The sequence below is a fragment of the Protopterus annectens genome, chromosome 1.part0, assembly GCF_019279795.1.
Source record: "Protopterus annectens isolate FY-2018-M chromosome 1.part0, PAN1.0, whole genome shotgun sequence".
NCBI classification, from domain to species: domain Eukaryota; kingdom Metazoa; phylum Chordata; order Ceratodontiformes; family Protopteridae; genus Protopterus; species Protopterus annectens.
The window spans coordinates 420372829-420395570 of record NC_056725.1 but is presented as its reverse complement, the minus strand read 5'-3'; the positions used below and the strand labels follow the sequence as shown (position 1 = coordinate 420395570).

General features: G+C 43.2%; 1 protein-coding gene across 1 annotated transcript in view; it reads right to left on the bottom strand.

Annotated features, from left to right (window-relative positions):
• The window catches only part of BTBD9 (BTB domain containing 9), a 912643-nt gene that overhangs the window by 746970 nt on the left and 142931 nt on the right, over window positions 1–22742 (bottom strand). Inside the window, exon 5 of the mRNA XM_044060308.1 lies at window positions 21679–21898. Within this exon, the coding sequence (XP_043916243.1) occupies window positions 21679–21898 (220 nt within the window). The remainder of the gene's footprint in view (window positions 1–21678; window positions 21899–22742) is intronic.

Below are 22742 nucleotides of genomic sequence, written 5' to 3'. Positions count from 1 at the left end.
GGGGGGGGGGGGGAGTCCTAGAGTAAATTTTCTGTTTCCCATCCATTCATCCAAGTTGCACTTGAAAAGGGATAGGGATGAACTCTGTTTTATGTGGCTGAGGAGTCTGCTTCAGAGCAGCATTACCATCTGTGAGATATACCTGTCCTTCCCAACTGTTCTGTTGACATTGAAGAAGAGGTTTAAATCCCTAGATAGAGTATTTCTTATGCCATTTGACTTGATGATATGCAGTAAATCCATCAGTACTGGGTCGGAGGATGTCTTGTATGTCACACACAGGTCACCTCTTAAGAGTCTGTAGGTCACAGAGTGTAGTGACAGGGTTCTGTGTCGGTCCATGTAGGACATGTTGTTCAGGCCTTGCATCCTTTTAGGATCAAAAAAACATGTTTGGGTTTTTAAATCTGTTTATCCACAGATGACAGTTAGACTTTGACATTTCAAAAACCACAGATTCCAGATCCCCATCAAAATTAAGATCCTTGGGTGACTGAATGGGGGTGGAAGTGCTGGTGTTACTCATAAGCAGGGTTTGCACCCAGTAAACAATGGCCTAAATAATGGATCTAGCCAAAGCCAACAGATAGGTGAAAACACAGTCAGGAAATTGTTGCCCTGTAACACAGTGGGTCTTCTGTCTGTTTTTTTCATGCACTACATTAGTTGGAGAATCCGTGGGGGGGAGGGGGGGCATATGAACACTGGCAACAGATTCTCTGAATTCCCCTGCATCTAAAGAGTTTGGTTCAGCAGCTGAAGAGATCCAGAGTAAAAAGCAATCTTCCAAGACATCCTCCTGTTACTACGGTACTAGAAAACTGAAAGGGTCCTGTCTGTAGGTCTGTAAGGTACTCCCTGTACTGCCAGGTGATTGGTCTATCACACCCACAAACAGGAAGTGGGAGGGACTCTGAACTTTAGTAGACTGCCAGAGGAGGGCAGCAAGGCACTACTACCCAAATGCCAGTAAGGCAGTGTGTTTGTCGAACATTGGATTTTCATACATACATATAGACACATTAGAATGGTTTGGACAACCTGTAACCTAAGCAAGCATGGTAGTACCTGGGTATCATATTTCCAAAACAGAAACATCTTCCACTTGAAAGATGTAGATCTGTCTGGTAGATCACTTCCTAATAACCTTAACTTCTTAAGACCTCTACCAATAGGTCTGGTGTAATCAGAAGGTTTACAGCAGAAGCCAGGCCATGAAGTGGCACTAAACATCATCAAAGCCATGTGGTACCCAGACTCCCTGGCTAGAACCAAGAGGGTATTTAACAATCTAAAGCCACACCTTTCTTGACCAATACAGGACAACAAGAATTAGCTTTGATCTTTCGTTTCTGAGCTTTGCAATGAGGTATGGACTCATTGGGAATGGCTGGAAGGCATACAGGAACTTCCCTTGTCAAAGGATGGAGAAAGTACCTAGTTAGAATTCCCCCTAAGCCTGATGCAATAAACAGAAGACTGCAACAGCCACATTTTTCCAAATGGTATATGAGTGAATCTCTGGAGTACTCCAGTTCAAGAAGATCTAGTCAAAGCATGGCTCAATCCACATCTTCAGGAGACAGCTGGAGAAGTAGCTAAAAGGAGTGTGTCAGCACGTTCACTTTGCCCAAGATGTGAAAAGTACAGTTTTGTACCTACCATAAATGTAGATGTTCGAAGATCCACATTGCTGCAGTCATAACCTGTGGGTAGTCCGCTGTCCTCGGTCGGCCCGAATACCAAAGTATTAGGCTGGCGTCGGTCATGGGCGCTCAGATCTGACGTCAGTGCGTCCTGGTATTAAAGCGCATGACCGACGTCATATCCTCAGTCTTTTCTTGCCCCAGATGTCAGAAGGCCCTAAAAAGAAAGGCCCCAGCCTAAAATAGAAAAAACCTCCAAAACCCATGTACAAACAATATCTACAACCCAAACCAAACAACCACTCCAAACTACAGAGGGGAAGGAGGGAGGGGTAAATTGGACTGCAGCAATGTGGATCTTCGAACATCTACATTTATGGTAGGTACAAAACTGTACTATGTTCTTCATCTCACATTGCTGCAGTCATAACCTGTGGGTAGAATCCCAAAGCAAAAGTAAAGGGAGGTTGGCAAAATCATAAAGCATTGGGAGCTGCTAATAAGCCCTGTAAGACTGCAGTGGCAAATCCAGCCCTAGATTTGGAATAAAGAGGGAGATGGTAATGTTTAGAAAAAGTGTGCACTGAACTCCAAGTAGCTGCTTCCAAAATATCTTTGGTAGCTACACCCCTCAAAAAAGCAGTAGAAGTGGCAGTAGCCCTAGTGGAATGAGGTCTGATTCCAGCCGGAATCTCCTTACCATGATGAGAATAACAAAAAGCAATACAATGGCCAATCCACTTAGAAATAGTTTGTTTAGAAACAGGTTTCCCCTGAGAGCTCAAAGCAAAAGAAACAAATAACTGTTGAGACTGTCTGAAACTTTTAGTCCTGCTCAAATAATAACGCAACTGCCTATGAATATCCAAAGTGTGCAAAATTTTTTCCCCTTTATTTTGGGGATCAGCATAAAAAGTAGGCAAATGAATAGATTGGTTCAAGGCCACATTTGAAACCACTTTAGGCATAAAAGTAGGGTTAGTACGCAGAGATACCCTATCCTTATGAAAAATCAGGAAGGGTTCAACTGCCATTAGAGCCTGTAATTCAGATACCCTTCTAGCAGACGTAATGGCCAACAAAAAAGCAGTCTTCCAAGACAAAAACTTCAACTCAGATGTAGCTGCAGGTTCAAAAGGAGGTAAAGTAAGTTTTTCCAACACAAAATTGAGATCCCAGGAAGGAGTAGGAGCTCTCTGGGGGTCTTATGTTCTTTGCCCCTCTAAGGAATTGTTTAAACAAAGGATGAGAGAATAACGGTGGGTCACAGTCATAGTGAGCAGAAATGGCTGCAGCATGAACTTTTACAGAGGAGAAAGACAAACCTTTGTCTAATAATTCTGTAAGATATTGAAGAGAAACACTCAAATTAGGCCTGGAAACATCAAAGCTCTTTGCTGTGCTCCAAATAAAAAATCTCCTCCATTTATCAGCATAAACTTTCCTTGTACTAGGCCTTCTGGCCTCCAAAATAACATTCAAAACTTGTTGAGGAAGATTCGACCCTCCAGGTTCTAGAACAGAATATGCCAGGCTGTTAGATGCAGGGACTGAATCCTGACATTGAGGAAATGATTGCCCGCCTGAGACAAAAGGTGTGGAATTGAAGGCAAAGGCCAAGGAAGGAGGCTCCCGTACTAAACTCCTCAGCAGAGGGTACCAGTGCTGTCGAGGCCAATCTGGAGCTATTAGAATCATGGAGGGCTTGTCTTGTCTGACCTTCAAGAGCACCTTGGGAAGGAGAGGCAGAGGAGGAAAGGCATAGACGTGAAGATTGCTCCAACTGAATGAAAGAGCATCCACTTTCCAAGCTGTAGGATGAAACATCTTCGTGCAAAACTTTGGCAACTGGAAATTTAGTGGAGAAGCGAACAGATCTATGTCTGGAGTCCCCCATATCACTGTCACCTGTCGAAATACATGAGGATCCAACTTCCACTCGTGGGGATCCACCATCTGTCTGCTCAAAACATCTGCTAAGGAGTTCTGTGCTCCTGGCAGAAACCTTGCCTGAAGAGTGAGGTGCAAACTGAGAGCAGTCTCCCACAGAATCATAGCTTGTCTGCAAAGAGGGTATGCAATGGGTTCCCCTTGCTTGTTGATGTACCACATGACAGTTGTGTTGTCTGTTTGAATCAACACTTGTCCCCGGTGAAGTAAATCCTTGAAAGCCATCAATGCAAATTGGACTGCTAACATCTCCTTCAAGTTGATATGTAAATGTTGAAGCCTGGCAGGCCACGTGTCTTGAACCCACTTTCCATTGAGGTGTGCTCCCCAAGCCTTGTCCGAGGCATCTGTCGTTAAGATCTGACTCGCCTCTGGTCGGGTCACAGAGAGTCCCTTGTTTAGGTGACATTCCTGAGCCCACCACAAAAATTCCTTTTGAATGCAAGGTATTATTTGAATGACAGTGTCCAGATCGTGGCAGTGTTGTGTCCATACATTTTGAGATACCATTGTAGCTTCCTCATATGCAGTTTGGCATTGGGAAGCACCAGAATACAAGATGCCATGAACCCCAAGGCTTGAAGGACTGTCCTTGCAGTCAGCCTGGACCGTAGAGACAATTGCTGGAAGTAAAGTGTAAGGTTCCTTTGCTTGTCCAGGGTCAAAAAAGCCATCTGGGAAGCTGTATTCAGTCTCACACCCAGAAAGCACATTTCCTGAGAGGGTACTAGACTGGACTTTGTTTCGTGCACAGAATACCCTAGGCACCTTAACACTGCCATAACATACTGTAGATGGTGAAGAAGCTTGTTTTCGTCCTGAGCAAGAATCAGGCAATCGTCCAAATAAGGATAAATTTGTATTCCTCTTAACCTTAAGAAGGCTATCACCGGAGCCAGAACCTTTGTGAACACCCTGGGCGCAGTAGATAAGCCAAAGGGCAATGCAGAGAACTGATAATGTAAAGTCCCAGCCCGAAAACGCAGAAATCTCCTGCAACTGGGCCTGATAGGAACATGAAGATAAGCCTCTTTGAGATCCAGAGTTACCATCCAGTGATCTTTGCCCAACAGAGGCAGAAGTTGTTGCAACGTCAACATTTTGAATTTTGGAATGTCCAGGTATGTGTTGAGGATAGATAAATCCAAAATTGGTCTCCAAGTGTTTCCTTTCTTTGGTACAAGAAACAGGCGAGAATAAAATCCTAGGCCCACTTCTGACATAGGGACCTGCTGTATAGCCCCATTTGAAGAAGTAAAGAAATCTGTTTGTGAGCCTCTACTCTTTGCTGAGGAGGAACGTCTGGCATGCCTTTGAAAGGAGGCAATGTGTGGAAATAAAACTTGTAGCCTCGGTTTATAATGTCCAATACCCATTTGTCCTGGGTGACTAAAAGCCAGTTTTGCTTGAAAAGTGCTAACTTTCCTCCCAAAGGAGCTGCCAGACAGGAGGGATCTGGCAGCTGAAGATGCAGGTCATTGGGCCTGTTTACGAAAGGACTGGCCCCTGCCCTCACCTGTAGATTGTGCAGGGGAACTCCACGTTCTAGGCCTGAAAGAACCCTGAGCTCTGCTCCTACCACGTCTAGATCTGCCCCTAGACTGTAAATCAGAAGAAGGGTAAGCCCATCCCTTAGTAGGCCAATTCCTGCTAAACTTAGGGGGCTGCACCTGCAAAAAATCTTTTTAACGGTCTGCATAGACTTAGCCTTGTCTTCCATTTTCTTTAAGACAGACTCCACAGGAGGACCAAACAAAACTTCAGACTGTAAAGGAGCATCCAAAATTCTAGCTTTAACATGCTCTGACAAATTCTGATCCTTAAGCCAGGCGTGCCTGCGAATAACTGATCCAGTGGCAGCCACCCTGGAAGAAGCCTGTAAAGCATCGAAACCACACTGCAAAGAATGCTTACCCACCTGATCAGAGGCATGAACCAACTCCTGTAATTCCTTACACTCTATGCCCTCTGCCAAAGCATCTACCTTAGATTTTAATTGAGTAAGGAGAAAATTCTGGTACTTTAACATATGAAACTGGCAATTCAAAGCCCTCATTGCTAGAGTGGAAGAGGTGTACACTTTTTTACCCCACCTATCCAAAGCTCTAGAATCTTTATCCATAGGAACTGGATTCTTTACAACAGAAGCCCTGACACCCTTAGGTCCCTGACTAATAGTTTCTGGGTCAGCCCTTGGGCTCTTATACAGATATTTATGAGCCTCAGGCACTCTGTAATACCTATCTGGTTTAACTGTTGCAGGAGGCAAAGAGTCTGGATTAAGGGAAGCCTCAGAGAAAACATCCTGAACAACATCCAAAACAGGAGGTATAGCTAAGGGCCGATGTTGTGGTAAAAACAAAAATTCCCTAAGCCTCTTTCAGGAATCCGAGAAATCCTGACCTTCCCATTTAAAATGCTCCCTCATAGAATGCAAGGTTTCTGAGAAAGAAAAATCCTCTGGAGGAGAAGCAGAAGGACTGGAATCCTCTGCGTCTGAATCTGAATAAGGAGGAAAATCCTGAGTGTCTTCAGCAAGACTCTGAGTAATCTGAAGCCTGTTCCAAACTTTCCACCTCTGGCTCCACCCTAGGCCTCTTATCTGGAGGGGGCATAGAACCCCTGATTAAGGAAATTAAATCTTCTGCCATTTTAAGCATGTGTTTTTTAGGCACAGAGCCTGCAGAACTAGGACTGACACCTGAGGAAGGCAAACCAGGCCTGCCCTTAGAAGGTACCTTAGAGACTGAAGGAGAAGGCCTAACCACCTTAGGCAAAGAAGGAAGTACAGCAACCTGAGAGGCCCCCTCAGCCTGACCTGACTCCTGAGAGGCCACATCTTGCAAAATTAACGTCTCCCCCTGAGACTCAGCTGAAACCTCGGCTGGATCTACAGATTCCACCGTAGTTTCTAAAGAACCGGCGTCCGGAACAGACGACTCATCCTGCTTGGACCTTAACGATTTGTCCTTGCGCTTCTTAGCAGTAGTGGGCGTCGGAGGATCTGACGGCATACTGTAATTACACCGCTTACCAAAGACAAGTCTAGCGCAATCTAACCTACGTTTAATGGTGCGCTTATTAAACCTAGCACAAAAGCGACACCCGACTACGTCGTGCTCAGGCCCCAAACAAGGAATACAGAGAGAGTGGTAATCCCTATGCGGTATCTGTTTCCCACAAGAAATACAATTATTCACTTTTTCTGACATCCGGAATTAACTGAGGCAAGAAAAAACAAAAATATTCCCCAACGGGGTACTTAGCCCAACTTGGTTTCGGTCTGAAACTCAAAATACGAAAATTTCAGAACGCCGAACGGCACTTGCAAACGCTGCTTCTGCTTCGGACCATGCGGCAAAAAAGACTGAGGATATGATGTCGGTCATGCGCTTTAATACCAGGACGCACTGACGTCAGATCTGAGCGCCCATGACCGACGCCAGCCTAATACTTTGGTATTCGGGCCGACCGAGGACAGCGGACTACCCACAGGTTATGACTGCAGCAATGTGAGATGAAGAACAAATGTGAGACAATAATGCCTCTGTCTATAGTCCAATGTCAGATAGACAACACCTCTATGCAAAAGGGGTATGACATTGTACTTCTTTGCTTGTTTTCATACCACATAATGGGCTGATTACCAGAGCAAATAAAAAGGGTTTTGGATGCTCCTTTCCCTCCAGCTGGCTGATGTAGACTCATCTCCTGTCTGGGGTGACCATATCAGTTCAAATATAATTGTACCAGGATGGGCTTCTCCCCCACCAGAGAAGTATCCAGTATCATAACCTGTCAAATGGTTTGTCTGTAAGAATAGCAGGCCCCCTGAAGAATAATATGAATTATCCACCACACAACAGCCTAATGATACAAGGTTTGACACCAGCACAAGATCCTTAAGCACATGGTGGGATCTGCAATCGCTGACACTTCAGAGTTCACTGCAACAGGTATATATCCTCAGATACGCAAAAGGAACCATGAAGACTGTGGCACACATCACAACCAGAAAGTGCGAAAGTGCCTGAGCTTGAAAAATCTACCCATAATCAAGCTACCCCATTCTTGGCTTCCTAGGCCCTCTCTATAAGCAGTAATTACAGACACTAAACAATGGAGCAAATTCTTTAAGGTATCACGATGTGTACACTTCCGTGTACACATCACAGTACCTTTCTTGATTAAGTAATCTTCCTTGCATAGTGCTGCACAGTCCTCTAACATGAAGACGTGCAACTCTGCAAAGGGCTGGTCCCCACAATTGTGCTGAATGCTATTGAGGTATTCTTGAGTGGGTCCATGATAATTAGCCACATGGTTCCTCCCAGAACTGCCCCCAGGAAGGCATCTACAAGGCCATTCCCATCATGTTGCACTTTTGAACATAGTCAAAAGGCTGCGTTCAACTGCCAAACAAGAACATGGCGGAGGGGAACCAATAGACACCAGAGATTACTTTTTAGGATGCCATAACAACACCATTGGCAGTATAAGGATGGGGGCACCCACTGGATACCAGGAAACCATAAAAAGTGAAGAGCATGCAAGTATCAGGGTGGGAAGAACCACTGAACATCAGTGATGATTCATGGAGTAAAGTGCCATACAGGCACCAACAGAAGTAGGGAGATCAGAGGGTGGGGGGATACACTAGACCACCACTCCCTAATAGACAGTGCTGTAATGGACTCCAACTATTACACAGATGGGGGGACCACAGGAGGGCAGATAGGGTAGGGACAGGTACAAGGACTGTGGTGTTTGTGTGCTCATGTTTGTGTACTTGCTCTTGGGAAAGAGTGACTGTGGAAGGAATGCCACCGCCACTGTTTACATGAGCAGCAGATTATTACCAAGACATGTAGATCATTAATGATATGCACATTGCAGTAATAATTGCAATTCAGTGACAGGCAAATTACCCAATAATGAGGTTTTACATCATTGTGACTAACATGTCTGAAGTGCAAATGGGCATGTCATGGGAGAAGGGCCTTTCTAACTCATGCATGGCACTTTAATGAATTGAGTACGACTCCAAGCAAGTAAACAGTACCCTCTGAGACATGAAATATTAGTGACAAAAATAATCCAAAGATTGTAACCATTAAAGTGCCAACTCCACAAAGGCTACTACAGAGTGCATCGATGTAATCACCAACACTCCGCTATCTAGGTTAGAGAATATATGGAGCTCTTTCTCTTTCAGACTTCAACTAACATTTTGGTGAAAATTCTGGATACATCAGAGAAACTAAATGATAGCCATCTATGGTAAATCAGTGGAATCATCTGTGCTACACCAAACACTGCCAAGAAGGCACACAGTTTCCAACAGCAGAAAAAACATGACTCACCAAACAGTCATCATCTAGAACCAGACGTACTTGGTGAAGTTATTGAGGTCAAGGATAAAATCATCTATCCCACTTCAAAACTAAAAGAAGGTGCCTAATGGTCTCTATAACACCTTCAAGGAATGGGTTTTAGGTCTATCCCAAGAGCACTGTGGAGACTAATTTCTTAGTGAAATACTTTCCTGGGTGAGGACCTAGCAGCTCCAAGACATGGTCAATCATAACATCCAGAAATCACTGATACTTCATTATGGCCCTTCAAACACGAATACATTTAGGCATCCCTCCAAACAGCTTCAGCCCACAGTGGGAACTGTGAATGCCAGGTGGTGGGGTCATTCGCTGGGGTGACCATAAGGTGGCAATCCAGTGTGATACTTAAATATCTTCCTTATTCTGAGAGAAGGATTCTTCCTCTTTTGGAGTCACCTGGGACTAGAAAAAGGAAGAGATATGGGGTGCTGATGGAGAATCAAAAGTCTTTCATCACGGTGCTGGTTATTTCTACTTCAAAAGATCACAAGTTACCCAAGCTCCGGCCAAAAGAATTCTCCAATAAAAGGGGCATCCATGTGGAATTTATGAGCTTGAATGTCAGCCAAACTATCCTTTACAAGCATATTCTTGAAACTCTGTACCTAGCCATAGAAAGTGCACAACCAAATCTGCAGTAAGTTATATGAAACCCCACTGCTATAGACAAAGTTTTGAGTACTTCCACTAGAAATCTAGAATCAGACATACAGACTGTATAGTCCACTAAGGAGGATTGTAATTTGGGCAAGTAAGACTAACAATTGAGAGCTCTGAGCTCCAATGTGGAACAGAGCTGCAACTGCTTATCAACTATGTCCAGGGTTTTAGGCCCCTTGAGTGAAGGCAAAATTCTTTAGTCTCTAAACAATGTGCTGTTCCAAAGAGACTCTCCAGAAGTCATCCCTAGAATGTCAGATCAGGGGCTGCTGCCCTCAGCTGGGAGCTTACACAGAAAATGCACCTTCTTGAAGGTTACAGAAAAAGAGTACAGGCACTTCCATGATGGTGCCCTTGATGACCTTATCTGTGGAGGGATAATCCATGGCATCTCCTTCTCCTCCTTCTACACAAATTCACATTAAGGTAAGGCAGTCAAAGACCAAATCCTTGGAGGAATTTGTCAACTTTAAGGTTTTTCCAAATAAACATTTATCCTGAATGATAAAATCATGAATCTTATCCATTTTAGAGACAATGACCTCCAGGTTCTTAGACTAATCAAAAGATTTTCAGTAGGGAAGAGGCCTAAATCCTCCTCCAGCTCCAGGGACAGACTTGAACATGCTATTGCACAATAACAACAGCATGATGGCTGTACACCAAAGGGCAGGTGGCAGCTATATGGAACTCCGGAGACTGTCAGCCAACAGTAGCATGGGGATGTGGGATGTTTCTGCTGGTCCTGTGTTGTCATAAAGCTATGTTACCTAGCAGTGTGTTCCCACATCCATGACTCAACTTCTCACCAAATCACAAACACCTGTTTGAAGTACAGGTCATAAACAGTAATTCTTCATAAAGGAAGACCAAGTGAGCCCTTCCCCTTCACCTAGGACAACTGAAGACTGTTCAGACTGGGAGAGATTTTAGAAGGACATGTCTTGAGTACCTCAGAATTGTAGCTGAACAACTTAAGAGACTGCTACCTCAGATCAGGCAAGTTAGCCGTGATCTCTGGCTAACTGACTGGTGACACCATTGCACATATCAGTATTGGACAGACAAGTCCATAAGTGCAGGAGTTTCAATGAAAAATGTAAAACGGATGCACAAGACTATGAAACCAACTGAAGATCCACGAAGGTAGGTCCCTGATGGTAGATCCACTAATCCTTTGTGATAGCCATTCAAGACTGGTCTATCTTAGACAACCTCTCCACATAATCCTGGACTGCAGCTGTAGAACAATGGAGCCAACTTCCTAGAGAAGATTCTGTATAGTCAGATTAAGTATGACCACTTCACACTTCAGGGGCTCTCCCTGTTCAGCAGGGGGCTTCCTACTAAGGGAGCGGTCTGGCCTGGAAGACATCAACGGGCTGGGTTACAATTAAGGCCCTCTACAATAGTGAGGGGCTGCTCTTTCTTTGGAGATCCACAGCCAGATCCTGGGAAGCTTACCCAAAGTCTCCACCCAAGAAAGGGACAACCAGGATGGTCTGCCTTACCTCTCCCCAAAGAGGAAAACCTAATCAATGCCATTTTGTGCAAGCACATACCTTAGCCTACTGCCTTAGCTACATCAATGCAGTCAAAACTGCAACAGGCCATGTGATAACCTAGAAAAGCAGCAGCAGTAATGGTTTTAACCATCTGCCCTTCACCATGGAATCCGGGAACACTAAAAGCTTTTCCAGTAGAGAATAACACCATCTTGGTGACCCTATCCAAATTTCACACTTCTTAAGAGACATTAAGGTGGCAAGATGATATTGTTTATGGGGGCTATGCTACATTAATGACATAAAAAGAATCAGTTCAAGGATGTTTAGAGTGATTCTCACTATATTTCAGTTTGAGCTTTTAAGGGCATTCATCTTCTTGGGATCAGAAAGAATGTGATATGAATGCTTCCAAGCTGTGAGATAGCATCAATAAACAAAACTCCATGGCAAATGACCATGGGCTCCACCTTCTACAAATGCTAATCAAGGCACTTCAGGAAAGAAGGTAAGGAGAAATACGAAGGACATTACTCTCCACAGTTATCATAAACAAAAAAAGCTAGGAGAGTGTTTATGGAACAGAAAAAGGGGAAAATAACCTAGGCTGAACGGGCTATCAACAGAAATTTATTTTATAATTAAAGACAAATTTATCCATAATTTTACAAAACTAGGCAACTGTGTGTTGACAAATGGGAATGCCTCATTAAGCTGGAAAAGGTTGGTAATTTCTGTTATACAAAAAAATGGTAAAGACGCTACATAACAGACTCACTTCAATTTTAAATCAGAAATACAAGTTGCAAACTGCTATTCTGGTTAAAAGGGTTACAGCTACATATTTGCATATGTTAATAAATCTAGACTGAACGTGGCTATATCATGTCTGACAACTTCATTAAAATTACAGATGATATAGAAGAGACTAACAAGAAAGAAAGACTGAAAAGGCAAAAGAACATGCTAAATGGGCATTACTTTTTCAACTATTATTGTACTTTAGATTTCCATTGGAATTTCATTAATTACTTGAATTATGTGCACCACAGCTCTACTGCCCAGATTAAGATTCGGGCTCACTTAGGTTGACCAGGGGCACAAGACAGAGGTATCCTCTGTCCTCTTTTCTGTTCATTTTGCACCTTCAGTCTTCAGTACAACAATTAAGAACAACTGCACATGACTGGAGGGTACCTTACATCAAACTGTCCCTTTATGCGAACAACCTTATGGTTTACTAAAGCCATATAAAATCTGGACAAGGAATTTGAGCAGTCAATACAGTTTGGTAGGTGGTCTGAGTACAAGATGAATAAAGAAACAAATACCATAAAACGGAATATAAATTCCAAGGATAACATTATATATAAGTGCCCTTTTTCGGAGGAGACTCGCAATCTTATCTACATAGAAATAAAACAAAGTTTTTTGCTGGAGAAATGTTTAACCGTGACATGAAATTATTTATCCAGAAGGTTGAGGACTTTTTCCCCCTCAAAGATGGAAAGGTATCACACTGCATTTTTCACAAAGAGTTTGTACCTTGATGAGTTTCTTTTTGCTTCCTTTGGTGACATATTCATCGCAAGGTCTTCCCTGTCTCTCCACTAAGCCATTTTCATACCAAGGTTAATAAAATATTTATAGCCTTTACTTGGAGGAGGGTAAGCCCACAATAAGTTGAAAGGTATTTATACTATTACTTCAACTGGAGGCACCAGGATTCCAGATTTTGAATATTATGGGAAATATCGTTACTCTGGCATTTTTAACATTTCTGACTGTAACTGTGCTGTTACCTGGAAAATGATATATTCCAGGAAATTAAAGGAATTCAGGAAATATTTGGCAGTCTAAAGGAAATGTAAAACAAGTGGAGAGCTCAGTGTACTTTCCCATTAAGCAAGGAATTAGCTGAAACTGCTTGGTGGACACTTGGAGTGTGCAATAAACTAGTTACAAGAATTAATGCCAATTGCAACATTTTGGGTTAGGAGATTTATATTTGCAGCAATACCAACAGGGATACAATCGTGTCAAAGGCTGTTGTATTCAGAACTTTTAAATGGTGAGAGAATAATACATTCTGAAAGATTTACACAAAGGTCTTCATTAAATTCAGGACATAAATGGCTGAATGAGAAACCAGTGAGAGTCATAAGTAAACTAAAGGCAGTCTTACTCTGGTAAAGTTCATATTGGAATAATGAGGTAAATCACCAGAGGATTAAAAACAGACCATTTTTTTTGTAACTCGTACACAGAAGGAAACGGAGAATGATGTAGGTTAATGTGGGAAAGGGAATTAAGTCTCTGTCATTCCCACTGTATGGTTCTCTATACAACTGACTACTAGGTATGCCTCTAGAGTTAGAACTTGTAAGAGAATCAGTTGGCAGTGTTTGTTCAAATATTTTTACACCATCAATATTTTAACATATGTTCCCTGAGGCTAATTCACAACTTTGGAGATGTGACATAGGAAGGTCAAGGGATTGGGGCATATTTTGAGAAAGCTCAAAAATGGGCAACTTTAAAACACAGCTACAAAGCTTTTGAAACAAATTTGTCCAGGATGGATTACAGTGGCACTGGAACTGTTTTAATATCAAAATGGAAAAGCGAATGATTATAGACTAGACTGAAAGAAGTTTGCTTGACTTGCTTATGTTAACAGCTGAAAAAGAAATGACTACAAAAATGGAAAAAGACAGAGCTCCAAGGGGAAGAGACATGGTAGAAATAATGGGATAGTTGTATAAGCTAAAAGCCGCAATAGAAGACAAAAAGACTAATCACTAAGCAATAGCTAAGTGAACAGTCTGGGTGTTGCAAAAATTCTGAAGAATGACAAAGGATGGGGCAGATTCAATAACAACTACACTAAATGTACACCACGTGTACACAATCTGTATTTAAGAACATCCCTACCACATTTGTTGTGCTTTCTAGTCACTCAGAAAGATTATAATAAGTGTACATGTAGTCTACACATTGTGGTAACCTCTATGAACCCCCTCAGTATTTAAAGCTGCAAGAAAATCAGTAGGAAAACTAAAATTAGGAGAAAGAAGGTATGAGTTATGCTTGTGTTATCATCTGTTCACTCAGAACATTGTACACTTAGTGTAGGTTTTATTGAATCCCACTAATTGTGTTTAACTCCTGAAGACTGCTTGTTTCTCATCTTATATTTTAACCAGGATTCAACACAGAACTGGGAAGTTAAATAAACATGATTTTAAATATTTCTGAATATTAAAAAAAAATGAATAAAAGGAAGTTACAGGATGCTGCAAAAAGTACAGTTTTGTACCTACCATAAATGTAGATGTTCGAGTGCTAATACAGCTGCAGTAATCACAGATGGGTTTTCAGCCGTCAGGCGGTCCCTCGGTCGGCCGAATTCCAAAGTCTTGGTCCGGCGTCGGTTGTCGTCGCTTACTCCTCTGACGTCAGTGAGGCCAGAGTATATAAGACACAGCCGACGCCATGTTCTTCAGTCTTTCTTGCCCCAGATGTCAGGTGCCCCCAAAAGGAAGGCAATACATAAATAATGCTTATCTACATATACAAGCAATGCAATATAAACCAAAATCAGTGGAAGCAAGCAAATAAAGCATAGCAGGATAACCCAGTTAGGTAGTATGAAGAGGTTGTTAGGCCCCATGCCTTTACCAAGTGGGGAAGGAGGGAGGGAAACCTGTACTGCAGCTGTATTAGCACTCGAACATCTACATTTATGGTAGGTACAAAACTGTACTATGTTCATCGTGCATACAGCTGCAGTAATCACAGATGGGTAGAGTCCTATGCATAAGGTGGTAGGTACTAGGAGGAACTGGGTTGAGCCAGAATGCCCTGCAAAACAGCAGTGGCAAAGCCTGCTCTTGTTCTGGAATATAAAGGCAGGTGGTAGTGTTTTGTGAAGGTATGTACAGAACTCCAAGTGGCTGCCTCCAAAATATCTTTGATGGGAACTCCTCTGAGGAAGGCTGTACAGGTAGCTGTGGCCCTGGTGGAGTGTGATCTGATACCTGTAGGAACAGATTTCCCATGATAGGAATAACAAAACCGTATGCAGTGGCCAATCCACTTGGAAATAGTTTGTTTTGTAACTGGTTTCCCTTGAGCCCCTACAGCATAGGACACAAAAAGTTGTTCGGATTTCCTGAAGGACTTTGTTCTGTCCAAATAATAACGTAGCTGCCTATGGATGTCTAAAGAGTGTAGCAGCCTTTCCCCTTTGTTTTGAGGATTGGGATAAAAGGTAGGGAGGTGTATGGCTTGATTTAAGGCTACCCTGGATACCACTTTTGGCATAAATGATGGGTTGGTACGAAGGGAAACCCTGTCCTGATGGAAAATGAGGAAGGGCTGCACCGCCATGAGGGCCTGTAGTTCAGAAACCCTACGAGCTGAAGTGATGGCCAGAAGGAAGGCTGTTTTCCAGGACAAATATTGCAAATCGGTTGAGGCAGCTGGTTCAAAAGGAGGCAATGTTAATTTCTCTAGTATGTAATTAAGGTCCCAGGCTGGTATTGGTTGCTTCCTTGGAGGTCTTATATTCTTAGCCCCTCTGAGGAACTGTCGTAAGAGTGGGTGAGAAAATAAAGGGGGATCCGTGTTGAATTCTGCAGAAATGGCTGAGGCATGTATTTTTATGGAGGAGAAGGAAAGTCCACTGTTCAGCAGCTCAGCTAGATACTGTAATACCTGAGATAAGTTCAGTTTTCTAGGGTCCTGGCCTCTTTTCTCATTCCAAGAGCAAAACCGCTTCCATTTTGCGGAGTAAGCTTTTCTAGTAGATGGCCTTCTGGCCTCCAAAATGACATCCTGCACCTCCTTGGAGAGTAGGGTCTGTTGTGGGGTTAAGGAATTTTCCATGCAGCGAGATTGAGTGTTTTCAGCTGACTGTGAAGAGTTTTGTAGCTGTGCTGAGTCAGCAGAAGAGGCATTAGAGGCAGGGACCAGGGAGGAGTATGTGTTAGGCTCCTCAGGTGTGGATACCAGTGTTGCCTTGGCCAATCTGGAGCAATCAGTATCATCCTCGGTTTGTCTGTTCTTGCTTTCAAAAGCACCTTGGGCAGAAGAGGCAGAGGTGGGAATGTGTAAACTGTCCATGCTGTCCAACTGAATGAAAGGGCGTCCACTCTCTAGGCCTTTGGATGAAAAGTCCTTGAACAAAACTTTTCCAATTGATGATTCCTGTGGGAGGCAAAAAGATCTATGTCTGGCCTCCCCCACGCTTGGATTATTTCTGTAAACACCTGAGGATGTAACTTCCATTCGTGTGGATCTGTCATACTTCTGCTTAGATTGTCTGCCAGTGTGTTTTCCAATCCTGGCATGTACTGTGCTTGAAGTTTGATTTGTCTTTCCAGAGCCAAGTTCCAAAGAGTCATGGCTAGTCTGCACAAGGGGTATGAATGTGTTCCTCCTTGTTTATGTACCACATTACTGTGGTGTTGTCTGTTCTTATCAGTAATTGTCCTGGATGCAGGAAGTCCTTGAAAGCTGTAATTGCATTTATTACTGCTAGCATTTCTTTTTGATTGATGTGAAGGTGCTTTTCCTTTTGGGACCATCTGCCCTGAATGCACCTGTCCTTCATGTGAGCCCCCCAGGCGTAATCTGAGGCGTCTGTGGTTATGACTTGTTTTGCTTGAGGCTTGCAGAATGGAAGGCCTGTGTTTACTTGACATGCTTGGGCCCACCATAGAAATTCCTTTTGCAAACATGGAATTATTGGTATAATTGTTTCCAAACTGTGACTGTGTTGAGACCATAGATTTTTAGGTACCATTGAAGTTTCCTCATATGCAGCTTTGCACATGGGATTAGAAGAATGCAAGATGCCATGAATCCCAGAGCCTGCAGGATTTTCCTTGCAGTAAGCCTGGTACTTTTTGCTAGTATTTTGAAGTACTGAGATAGTTGCCCCTGTTTTTCTGGCGTAAGATATGCCATCTGGGTGTTTGTGTCCAAGTTGGCACCCAGGAAGGTTATTTTCTGAGATGGTGTTAGCCTTGATTTCTCTTTGTTGATTGTATATCCCAGAGAAAGCAGTAACCGTGTCACATATGCCAGATGTTCCAGAAGTACGTGTTTGCTGTCCGCTTGGATCAGGCAGCCGTCCAGATAAGGGTAAATTTGTATCCCTTGAAGTCTGCAGTAGGCAATCACTGATGCCAGGCACTTTGTGAATACTCTGGGCGCAGTAGATAAGCCAAAGGGCAATGCAGAGAATTGATAGTGGATTGAACCTGCAAGAAATCTGAGGTATCTTCTGCAGCTTTGTCTGATTGGGACATGCAGGTATGCCTCCTTGAGGTCCAATGTTACCAGCCAAAACTCCTTGCCCAGCATGGGAAGAAGTTGCTGTAATGTGAGCATCTTGAAGTTTGGTACAAGTAGAAATGTGTTTAGGATGGATAAGTCCAAAATGGGTCTCCAGTCGGTTCCTTTCCTTGGTACCAGAAAAAGTCTTGAATAAAAACCTTGACCTTGTTGGTGCGTAGGTACCTTTTGAATAGCTCTCATGTTTATGAGCTTTGAAATTTGCAGTTGTGCCTCTGCCCTTTGATTTTGTGGCAGGTTTGGCATGCCTCTCATTTTTGGAAGAGTGTGAAATTGAAATTTGTAGCCTCTGTTTATAATGTCCAGTATCCATTTGTCTGTTGTGACACTATGCCAATTGCTTGCAAATAATGCTAGTTTCCCTCCCAAAGGTGCTGCCAGCTGAGACCTGCTTGGCATGGAAATGAGGGAGTCATTGGGTTTGCTTCCTGTATTGTTGTGCACTGTCTTCACCACCTTTTGGTGCTGGAGTTTGCCATTGTCTGCCTCTATATGATCCTTGTGATTGCCCTCTGCCCCTTGTGCGTCTGTATCTACCTCTTTGGGGCTTGTCAGTGGCTGGAAAGGACCAGTTTTTTGAGGGCCAATTTCTGCTAAAACGTGGTGGTTGCACCTGTAAGAAAGCTTTGACAGTTTACATAGATTTGGCTTTTTCTTCCATTTTCCGTATCATCTCCTCAGCATTAGTACCAAATAGTACATCATTTTGTAAAGGAGCATCTAGAAGTTTAGCTTTCACATGATCAGACAAATTTTGTTCCCTAAGCCAGGCGTGTCTGCGAATGACTGATCCTGTAGCAGCCGCTCTACTGGAGGCCTCTAGGGCATCATAAACACATTGTAAGGTGTGTTTACCCACTTGCTCTGCACTATGCATCATATCCTGTAACTCTTTTAAATCTGGTTGTTCAGGTTGAGACATTTTGTTCCTTAATTGTGATAACAGGTACTGTTGATATTTAATCATATGAAACTGACAGTTTAAGGCCCTCATGGCTAGGGTGGCCGAGGTATATACCTTTTTACCCCACCTTTCTAAAGATCTGGATTCCCTTTCTGCAGGAAGTGGATTCTTGGCAGTGGAGGCCTTCAATCCCTTGGGGCCTTGTGAAATGGTTTCAGGGTCAGCATTATGGCTTTTGAAGAGAAATTGGTGAGAGCTGGGTACTCTGTAATACCTATCAGGTTTGACTGGTGCAGGAGGCAGAGAGTCAGGGTTAAGACAAGCCTCCGAATAGACATCATCCAGTATGTCCAAAACAGGGGGTATAGCCAGAGGTCTGTGTTGAGGTAACCAAAGAAATTCCCTAAATCTTTTCTTGGAATCTGAAAAGTCTTGGCCTTCCCAATGGAAGTGTTCCCTCAAGGTGTGCAAGGTTTCCCCAAAGGAAAAATCCTCAAGAGAGGATACCGAAGGAATGGACTGTTCTGCATCCGAATCCTCAAAAGGAGAATAAGAGTGTTCCTCTGCATCAGAATGTTCTGATAAAATGGATCCCTGATCAGAAGAGGGAGAATCTTCCTCCACTCTGGGTCTCTTGTCTGGAGGGGGATGAGAACCTCTGATAAGAATAATTAAATCCTCAGCCATTTTTAGCATCTGTTTTTTAGGCATGGGTCCCGAAGATGGGCCCTGTGCAACAGGCCTCGTGGGATGCCTGGCTGCTTTGGATTTAGTAAAGGCCTTAATAGAAAAAGAAGATGAGGGCCTAAATACACCATGGGTGGAGGTGGACCTGTCCACATTAGTAGGCTCTACACAAGCAGTGGCTTCGGTAGTAGTCTGGGAAAGGGCCGAGGACCCAGCGGTCTCGGGTACAGAAGACACCGCCAAAGGAGTGTCGTCGGTAGTCAGGGACTGCAAAGGTGTCTCGCTGAGAACCGGACCACGTGTAGCCTGTTTTGGCGGGGACCGTGGGCCTCGCGTGTCGGTCCTTTTCCTTGCGTTTTTTGGACAAAACGGTAGTCGGAGTGTCCGACGACATTTGATAATCAAAAGCTTTACCAAAGTAGTGTTGGGCGAACTCCGCCCGACGCTTAATAGTGCGTTTATTGAAGGTAGCGCAAAAGCGACAGCCCGAGACGTCGTGGTCTGGGCCCAAACAAGGTATGCAGAAGGAATGGAAATCCTTATGCGGTATTTGCTTCCCACAAGAAATACAATTATTAACTTTTTCTGACATCGGTCTGAGGCAAGAAAAGTTTCCCCAACGGGGTACTTAGCTTTAATGAAGACTTCGGTTTCCACTTTTTCCGTAATTCAGGAGCTGGCCGACCGGCACTTGCGAACTGCTTCTGCTTCGGGCACCGCGTGGCAAAAAAGACTGAAGAACATGGCGTCGGCTGTGTCTTATATACTCTGGCCTCACTGACGTCAGAAGAGTAAGCGATGACAACCGACGCCGGACCAAGACTTTGGAATTCGGCCGACCGAGGGACCGCCTGACGGCTGAAAACCCATCTGTGATTACTGCAGCTGTATGCACGATGAACATATAATCTTTTACACCACACACACACACACACTGCACTGTAACTACTAACATGAGAAGAAATAAGTTAATGCTAGAGTCCTGCTTTTTACTCGTTTATAGTAGCTGATTTTAATATACTGACTTACTGAGTCTGATGTTTTGCTGCTACACTGTTAATAAAGACTGCTTAGTATTAGAAGAAGAAGGTAAAAGGGAGTAAAGGCCCATTCATAGAGGACTTCAAGAAAGTGAAGGTTCCATCAAAGGAAGAGCCTTCTACACAGGAGATGTAGTACAGAGAGGCTTCACTGTCATCAATCTCATTGATGGGGAGCTCTGGATCTCGTGTGTCTCTATTCTAGGGCATAAAATGTGACAACAAACCTCTCAAAATGAAAATGAGTGGGCCTGTATTCAACAGTCACAAGTGGAGTAAGGCGTCAAGTGGGTGTGTGCCAGAAGTCAGGCGACTGGCCACTGATACTCAGGGGCAAGCCAGACAAAGGTGGTGTGGGGGAAGTAAATGACTGACCAGGGCCCAGCACTAGCATGCATCAATGTTCAGACCAAGACATGCATCAACTTCCTAGCATGAAGGGACTGACCTTTTGTACTGGCGCTGGATGTCCTGGAGGAGCTTGCTAACACTGAGCCACTGAGCCCTGCTAGGCCTGTGGAAAAGTCCCCTGATCCAAACTGCGACCACTGAGTATCAGTGGAGGCCTTAAGGGACTAGGCCCCGGAAGCAAGGCTGTTATGAGACAGTGATGAATGTCTGACAGGGTAAGGACCAAAAGTGAGACCCCCAGGAAATTACCTCTCAAGAGGGTTTCTTTTTGTTGTACCTCTCAGAGAAGTCCTTATAACATTCCAAAAATGGAAAGCAAGCAAGCCTGACTCAGTCAGTCAAAAGATGAGCTGGCGATATGTGCATCCCATGTGCGACCAGTGTGAACTCATCTTTCATTTTTCACACAGTGCCCTAACACTACTCTAGAATCATGTAAGGAAACCACTGTTGGGAATGACATGCCAGTAAGGAGGATGAGCCCAATGACAACCATCCATTATCCTTCAATTTCTCACAATTATGCAGCACTTGTTTCGGATCATGAAAGGCAACCATGCAGATCTCTGTGTGGAGCTCTCTCTGAATAGCTACCATCTTGTAAGACATTAGCAATCTTGCAGTACCTCTGGCTAGACGGACTGAGATGCTGTTATCTGTGGCAGAGCTTGACACCTTGCCCCTCCCATAAACATTACATGTGAATACGTTCAAACCTGTGATTTGGCAGGAAAAAAACATTGCTCCGTTTGAATTTTCTAAGCATCAGATATGGGAACTTTTTAATGTATAACAAGATCTGAGCTAAGAGAGGGTAAGAAAAGAACTAAGGGATGAACTTAAATAGGTAAGAGCTAAGTAAGCTCTCCCAGAGGACAATTTCAGATAACAGTTATTTTTAATTCCATGGTGAACATTAAGAGAAAAGTCATCCTTAAAGTTAGCACATTCATTGTAATACAACATGACTTAACTAGCATTTATACAGTTCATCATTAATCCTGGAATCCACCTTAGCACTTTACAGACATAATGAGCATGCTAGGGACTCAAGCAAGCTCCACAAGAATGCCAAAGTCAAGATGAAAAACTATGAAAATGTCTTCAACTACTGACCTACTGTCTCTGTCCCAGAGCAATAAACGCATATGGTTAATGATGGAGGGTTGACCAAGCTTTATTTCAATGCCTGACCGGCAATCATCTTCAATTGGATGCCTGGTGAAGCCATGATCCAAATCATAGTTCTGTGTATCTCCATCGAGTAGAGCAGACTTAAGCTCCCCCTTTACTACTTGTGCTCCATGTTTCATAGTGGCAATGTTCTCTTCAGGAACTGGAGAAAAAGAAAATAATGCAGAAAACATTGGTTACATATCAATGTAGCCACAAAGGTGAGGCAGTAGTCTTCTTAGGTAATCATTCAACATGAATCAACTACATTAATAATTTACATATTTGTCGTATCAGGCTCCCTACTAAAATGTCAGGACTTTCAATGTCAAATCCCAAAATGGTGAAGAAAAGACTGAAAATTCAGAAGAGTAAATACCAAACATTACTTTTCTCTTTTAAATTTTTTTTCCATTGGCAAGCCCTCCCCTGCACCTCTACTGATGTGGAGAAGAAAGTCTCTGCCCCCACCACCCAGCTTACATATACCAACTTCAAAAATGTCATACCTCAGAAAAGAGGAAATATTCCAAGATATGGCAATTTCATACTTGGCACACAAGTCCAGATTTCAGATATTCAGTCTCCACATTCCAAAACTTGGGATTGTAAATCTCGGCAATTCAAACGATTACCATCATACAGAATGGGAGAAGCCCTTTCTTTAATTTTCCACTACAGAAAAAGCTCAGAGAAATTCATCCAAAAATATAAACAGATCATAGAAACTCAATGTAACAGCTACACAAAAACAGTGGACATCCAGCATCAACAAACTTTACAAAAGCAAAAATGTGCTGTCTAAGAAAAATAAGGCAAGACCCCATCAATGGAAAAGCACCCTCCTCAGCCTCAACAGGCGAATAAGACAACGTGTCAAATCCTCTAAGGGTAACTTTGAGAAAAACTTTGCAATCACAGCCAAGGATAATCATAAGTCCTTTTACAGCTACATACATAGCTTAAAAGGTAAAACCCAAGCATGTGCCGAATTAGTGACTAACAGT